The sequence below is a fragment of the Centruroides sculpturatus genome, unplaced genomic scaffold (assembly GCF_000671375.1).
Source record: "Centruroides sculpturatus isolate CEXI.00-Female unplaced genomic scaffold, Cexi_2.0 scaffold855, whole genome shotgun sequence".
Taxonomy (NCBI): Eukaryota; Metazoa; Arthropoda; class Arachnida; order Scorpiones; family Buthidae; genus Centruroides; species Centruroides sculpturatus.
In genome coordinates, this window is record NW_019385080.1 from 70,237 (window position 1) to 77,114 (window position 6,878).

At 28.9% G+C, this 6,878-nt stretch overlaps 2 protein-coding genes across 2 annotated transcripts; both read left to right on the forward strand.

The window, feature by feature from the left end:
* Positions 1-542: 542 nt before the first annotated feature.
* LOC111634369 (monocarboxylate transporter 5-like) lies at positions 543-4,033 on the forward strand. Its single transcript, XM_023379132.1, has 6 exons — positions 543-632; positions 710-1,089; positions 1,524-1,667; positions 1,752-2,822; positions 2,901-3,026; positions 3,136-4,033. The coding sequence occupies exons 2-6, from the start codon at positions 843-845 to the stop codon at positions 3,318-3,320; spliced, it is 1,773 nt and encodes a 590-aa protein (XP_023234900.1). The 5' UTR covers positions 543-632; positions 710-842; the 3' UTR covers positions 3,321-4,033.
* A 1,268-nt stretch (positions 4,034-5,301) lies between these two features.
* LOC111634355 (monocarboxylate transporter 4-like) lies at positions 5,302-5,907 on the forward strand. The gene is made up of 3 exons (XM_023379111.1): positions 5,302-5,323; positions 5,446-5,672; positions 5,750-5,907. The coding sequence occupies exons 1-3, from the start codon at positions 5,304-5,306 to the stop codon at positions 5,905-5,907; spliced, it is 405 nt and encodes a 134-aa protein (XP_023234879.1). The 5' UTR covers positions 5,302-5,303.
* The last annotated feature ends 971 nt before the right edge of the window (positions 5,908-6,878 follow it).

Here is a 6,878-nt window from a genome sequence, read left to right on the forward strand (position 1 = left end):
TTTATTTTATTTTGTGGAATACAATATTTTTGAATTAAATATTTGATCTATGCATCAAGATTATTCCAAATAATTAAAAATAATATAAAATAAAGGTATTGTTTTATATTATGGAACAAAAAAACATGAAAATAGTAAGCTACAGTTTATTATTGTTTTATTAAAGAATATGTTTAAAAATTCTCGTTTTTAATGTTTTATAATTTAAAATAATTTTTAAAAGTTTTATCAAAAGTTATGTAATTTTTTAAACTAGAATTATTAGTTTAATTTAAAGATAAATATTTTTTAAATGTTTATTTATTTTTTGATATTTTTGAGAGGTTTGAGAGTTTAGAGAAATTCTTGAAATACTTTTTTTTTAAATTTTTATTCAAAATCAAAATGTAACTTCCGTCTTATCGTTACATTTTCGTTATTATTGTATTGATTGGATAGTAACAATGTAACCTTCAATACTATTGGTCAATCTCAGCAATTTAACAATCTAAGGGACCATATATTTATATAAATGTCGATTATAAATAGACCATGTCAGGTCACAAATAATCTTTCTTATTAAGATATCACATACGGCAGCACATTGATAAATTCCCGAAAGTTTTGATTTACAGTACTAAGATTTTCTGGAAGTAAGGTTAAGTACTTGAACTAGATTATATTTTTAATTATATTTAAAAATCTAATTCGTGTTTATTTTTATTGTTAGGGAACAATGTGGAAATTTCGAAGATAGTGAAGATAATATTTTAAATTCTTTTACATCACTTTTTTAACTTAATCACATTATTAAAGATAAAATAAAGAAATAAAGAAAAATAAACAAGTCATCTGCCATAAAAATGAGTGGTAAAAAATCGGAAAAAAGTGGAACAAACGAGGATATTTCTTGTGAAGATGAATTCGTTCCTCCGGATGGAGGTTGGGGTTGGGTTGTAGTGTTTTCATCATTTATGATTCACGTAATTGCTGATGGAGTCACTTATACTTTCGGAATATTTTATACTGAATTTCTGAAGTATTTCAACGATTCTAAAGGAACAACAGCTTGGGTAACATCAATTATGGTTGGCACGACTTTCTGCATTGGTAAATATTTTTATTTTGTATAATATTTAACGTATATTATTTTATTATTTATTATATTGTATTTAATTTAATGTTTACTACGTTACATTAATGAACCTAAATTATTTTATAAATTTTAAAATTTTAAATTATAAATAAAATNTAAATAAAAGTGATAACTCTTATATACTTTAATGACAAAATAAATAATATAAATTTAATAATTTTAATGATTATTGTTTACGATACAAAATTTATAAGTGAGAAATTTAATTCTAATTCGATTATAAAATAAATAATAAGTTACATAATTTATTACTGTTCTTTTAACCTAAATGAGAAGTAAAGTTTATCTTGATAATATAACAAACACGATAGAATTAGAATGATAATGTATTCTAAATGATGATCTTTTTACTTGTCTAAAATAATATATAAAACAATAAACTTTATAGGTCCAATTTCTAGCGGGCTAACCAATAGGTATGGATGCAGAAGAGTAACGATAATAGGATCAATTTTAGCTTCTTTTGGCCTGTTGTTGAGCATATTTGCTCCAAATGTTATCTATCTATACTTTACAATTGGACTTTGCACAGGTCAGTAAATACACCAAGGTTGAATGTTGAAGACCTATTTAGAATTTAAATCTCTATATAATTCTTATATTTATGTATTTTTAGGTGCTGGATTCGGTTTGATGTATTTACCGGCAATTGTTTGTGTTACCTGTTATTTTGAAAAAAAGAGAGCTTTTGCTACTGGAATTGCTGTTTGTGGATCCGGAATTGGCACTTTTGCTTTAGCTCCTTTCGTTGAATTTTTAGTAGATCGTTATGGATGGAAAGGTGCTATGTTAATTGTAACCGGGATTGTTCTTAATTGTTGTATATTTGGAGGTCTTTTTAGACCTCTGGAAATGAAAAGTAAAAAACAAAAACAGCCGATGAAATCAGTATTGACTATGAAAGAAAATCCACACCTTTCATTAGAAAATGGAATTTTTAAAGGAGATAAAACAAATTTAGAAGTAAGAAGAATAAGAGCTATTTCATTTCCAAGTCACTCCATGTCAGATTTGATGCCAAACCATCCTCTATTGATGCAAATAGCGAAAGAAGAATGTGTATCCGAACGTCGAAGAATGAGTGATTCGACTCCACACAAAGAAACCGGAAGTAACAAAAATCTACAATGTAATGGCGAAAGTCCTCATATTGGACCCTTATATCGCAAAGATATTTTTTATAGCGGAAGTTTACTCAATATACCAGAATATCGTTCTAATCCTAATTTATATCATTCACAAATTATTTCCATTCCCAAGCAAGAAACAACCGAAATGGCAAAATCTACATTAACGAAATTATTTGGATGCTCCAAAGAAATGCAAGATACTTTTAAAGAAATGATGGATTTTCATTTAATGAAAAATATAATATTTCTCATGTTTGGATTTTCTAATTTTTTTACAAACATCGGGTTTAACGTTCCATATGTATATAGTAAAGACAGAGCTCTAGAAACTGGAATTGCCGGAAATGAAGATGCCAGTTTTCTCTTATCAATAATTGGTATTGCAAATACATTAGGACGTGTACTTCTTGGTTATCTATCGGATAAACCTTGGGTGAATCGACTTTGGCTTTATAATTCATGCTTAACAATCTGCGGTCTTTCAACGTCCTTGAGTTTTCTGTGTACCGATTATAAATCAATGGCCGTTTATTCAATCGTTTTTGGAGCAACAGCGGGTATGTTTATAAAGGATCATTGATTAAATATTCGTAAAATATTTTAAAAATCATTTTGATTTATCTTCATTTGTACAGGTGCTTACGTTAGTCTTACATCTGTCATTCTTGTCGATCTACTCGGTTTAGATAAATTAACAAATGCTTTTGGCCTTCTACTTGTCTTTGAAGGTATTTCTTGTCTCGTAGGTCCACCAATAACAGGTAAATAGTTTTAATTTTATATAATAGGATGAAATTTTATTATTCTTTTGATTATACTTTATTTATTTTTATTTCTAATTTTGTTAATTTTTTTTTTTATAATTTATAGGTTGGCTGTATGACTGGACGGGTTCTTATGATCCAGGATATCATGTTTCAGGAGTTATGATTGCAGTGAGCGGCTTGATGTTATTTGGAATACCATTTATAAAACGATGTCAAGCCAGATATAGTCAGAAAAGCAGTCAAGAAGAATTTGTCCAGAATGGAGAAATAGCGAAAACATTATCTTAATAGGAACATAGTGATATAATTAAAAAGTAGATATTTTAAGCTTTTACAGTATGATAACAATACTTAGTCAAGAACAACAAAAGCTTTCTCACTAGATTCATATAAATTAAAATACAAATACATACATTGCAACGTATATCATGTAAATAAAATATTTTATGTTCTGATTTGAAGTGAAAACATCATACTTAAAACTTTATTTAAACTAAATACAGTACATATAAAAATAATATGAAACGAAGTAGATATTTTCTGTTAATAAAAAGTATTGTCAATTATGAAATAAATTTTGGGGTTTTAAATTATTGGCAACTATTAAAGTGAATCATGAAATTTTACTAGTTAAAAGAACTACCAGTTCTTATGGAAAAAATACATTTTGTTATCTGATTAATTTACATCATTCAAATATAGTATAGTAATTGTTATTCGAATATTCATTAATCCATTGTTAACCTAATTAAAAAAATAATTTTGTTTGAGTTTCGCATATTTATCTGTTATTTTAAGAGCTTTGCAATGTCAGTTTGCAAAAATCATTTGTACAGTGTCATGAAATGTGTAAAATTTCACTGCCATTTTGAATGTAAGTTTTCGTCAACATCGAATTTATGATCAATGTGCTGTTCCTATGAATTAGACATATTGTATACGTACAAATACTTATACTTTATGTTTTATGTACAAATATTGGTACAATAATAAAATTGTTGCACTTTTAAAATTAAAACAAAAGTATTTTTATAATTATGAAATACAAAATTCAATTTTTGAAATAAATAAATAACTTTTAATAAAGTCACATTTATGTTTCTATAAATAAAATTATACTATTTTAAAAATAAATGTTTTAATAGTCAATAAAATGAAAAGTTTTTAATCAACAGGACTAATAAAAATTCTTAGAATTTTATTGACTTATTTAAAATATTAATAATGACAGTTTTATATAACTGATTGCTGATATCTTAATATAATCTTAATTTTGATAAAATTGACTTTTAGATTTTTTATTAAATTTGAAATATAAACTTTAATTTTCTTTAATTTATGATTTTTCTATCTTCTATTGATATATTTTGTATACTTTTTTGTTATTAGATTCTGTAAAAGATTTTAAAAACATTTCCTTTATACCTATGAGTTCATATCTTACTTGTTAAATATTAATTAGCGGTACTCACAAGATTTTTATCCGTATTATTGTATTCTACATTTCGCCTCCAAGCGCCAAGTTTATCTTAACCGAAGGAAAACTGCTAAGAAAAATTTTGACCGTTGTCTAAATTGTCATAAATTTTACTTCGGACCTGTATTCAATTTTTTCCAACATGGCATCGCTATAGCCACTCTATGTAATATATTCTAGCTCGTTGGGAATAACTAAAAATGAAAAATATTCGAAAAATTACAAATGTCTTTTATTGACATGTCCAAAGGCGATTGTATTGTGAATGGTCGATAAACCATATTTACTATCATAAATATTTTTTTAAAATAACGTTTTGAAGTTTGAACAAATAAACTTTAATTTGTGTGTGTGTGTGTCAATGGTCTGGTCTGGTGAAGTACAGCAACGCAACAGGTAGACGATCTGCCAAGGATCTGCCTCTCTGATGACTTTTATGGGAAACTGGCCCGTATTTAGACGTTAAACACTTGAAAAACCCCAGAAAGCTCCAGAGTTCCACCCCGTTAATGAGGCGCGAGTCCGCGACCAACTACCAGTGTTCGATGGTTTTATCCACTCGGGCACTGTTAGGCCTTGTGTTAATGGAGTGGGCTAGGAAGCAACTATATCCCTTCGGTGAATCCATCTCTGTCCCAAAATTTCAAAAACAAAAAAAAATTTATTTTTATAATTTCTTGAATATTAAATAATGAATGCTTAACAATGGTTTTTAATCTATTTATTGCAAAGTTTACTTATTGATTTATTAAAAATAAATATTGCTAAGAAATATTTTGTCCTTAGAAATAATAATGAACATGGAATTCAAATGGTATACTTCTTTTTCCTTTTACTTTTATTGGAAGTATTCATGATTTTCTACAATTTTAAATACTATTAAACTAATTACAATGTGAAAATTAAACTAAATTATGAAAAAATTCGTCATCACAGCTTTCAGAATCTAAAAGACAAAGTTCACAAAGTTCTGGAAACTGAAAAATTGGAACAAGGATGCAATTGGATAATTGTTTTTGCAGCTTTTATGATTCATATCATTTCCGATGGAATAGTTTATACTTTCGGTATATTTTATTCCGAAATTATTCACAATAACGGATATAACAGCGGTGAAACAGCTTGGATTCCATCTACTATGAGCGGAATGCTTAATTTTGTCGGTAAATTCATATTTTATAGTAAATTAAATAAACTTTAAATTTTTCATATAATAAATATAATTTTAACATAATTTTAGGCCCATTAGCTGGAGTTCTGACAAATAAATATGGTTGCCGATTTGTGTGCATATTAGGATCTTTGGTATCATCTGCTGGATATGCACTTGGCTCTTTAGCTTTTAATATAACATATTTATACTTAACTGTTGGATTATGTACAGGTAACTTTTATTAATAAGCTTACACGATTATTCAAAATCAAGTAGAACTGATTTTTTTAAAACTCTTTCCGCGCTGTGGGCACTAAGAAGGCCTCTAACTCATAATCGCTTCTTAAAAACAAGTTCACAATGGAGCGGTGAGTGGCGAGGAACGGGGACCGATATATCCGGACGAACCACCAGACAAATGAATTCTTCCACCCCGGGTTCCTGGAGCTGTAAGCTGTCATCTTAGCCACTTGGCCATCTGTCAATACAGCTAATTAAATAACACTTCAGTTTTACCATCGTGTTTTTTAAAATCTGTTGCGTGTTTTTGTTTCGATAATGGTTGATGGAAGAAGGCATGGACAATCTGCCAAGAAGGACGCCTCCCGAGAGGACTTTCTGTGGAAAATAGGACCTTATTTAGTGTTAGACACGTAAAGAAAATCCCAGATGCAAAAAGCCTCTCGACCTCTCAGCAAAACCTTTCCAAAAAACCTTGTACATAGAGTAAATACAATTAGACAAACGATACATGAATCCCAAGTAAATTTTCAGTGGCGCGTTATCCTGTGAGCTAAAAGGACACTTGCCTTGGACCCCCGCCAACAGAGGGCCCAAACTAATCTTTTATAAGAAAAAATTTCTACAAAAAATCTCCCTGAAGAAAATGTCTAGAGCAATGATTCTCAAACTTTTTCGATCCACTGCCCCCTTTGTTCCATAAAGTTATACCCAACGCCTCCTAACCCATTTTCTCTTGTGTGAGAAAAAGATTGGAAATATTCTTAGGAAAACTTTTCTATGAATCTCACACTTTGTGCCCTTACTGTACATTGTTCTCATCATCTGGAAACCATTAAACGCAATGTTTCCTCTTATCAGCCCCAATTTTGCCTTTGGTCACCGTTCAATACCCTGCCTCTATCATAGATCTATTCATCGCGCCAGAAGGGGGCGTTATTGCTTACTTTGAGAAACGCTGAGCTAAAATAAAAGT

Excerpts from the sequence above, each read along its gene's own strand:
- LOC111634369 (XM_023379132.1), top strand. The coding sequence starts at position 843 with ATGAGTGGTAAAAAATCGGAAAAAAGTGGAACAAACGAGGATATTTCT. Across the intron at positions 2,823-2,900 it reads CGTTTTTGGAGCAACAGCGG|GTGCTTACGTTAGTCTTACA; the intron begins GTATGTTTATAA and ends TCATTTGTACAG. Across the intron at positions 3,027-3,135 it reads CGTAGGTCCACCAATAACAG|GTTGGCTGTATGACTGGACG; the intron begins GTAAATAGTTTT and ends TATAATTTATAG.
- LOC111634355 (XM_023379111.1), top strand. The coding sequence starts at position 5,304 with ATGAACATGGAATTCAAATG. Across the intron at positions 5,324-5,445 it reads ATGAACATGGAATTCAAATG|CTTTCAGAATCTAAAAGACA; the intron begins GTATACTTCTTT and ends TCGTCATCACAG. Across the intron at positions 5,673-5,749 it reads CGGAATGCTTAATTTTGTCG|GCCCATTAGCTGGAGTTCTG; the intron begins GTAAATTCATAT and ends ACATAATTTTAG.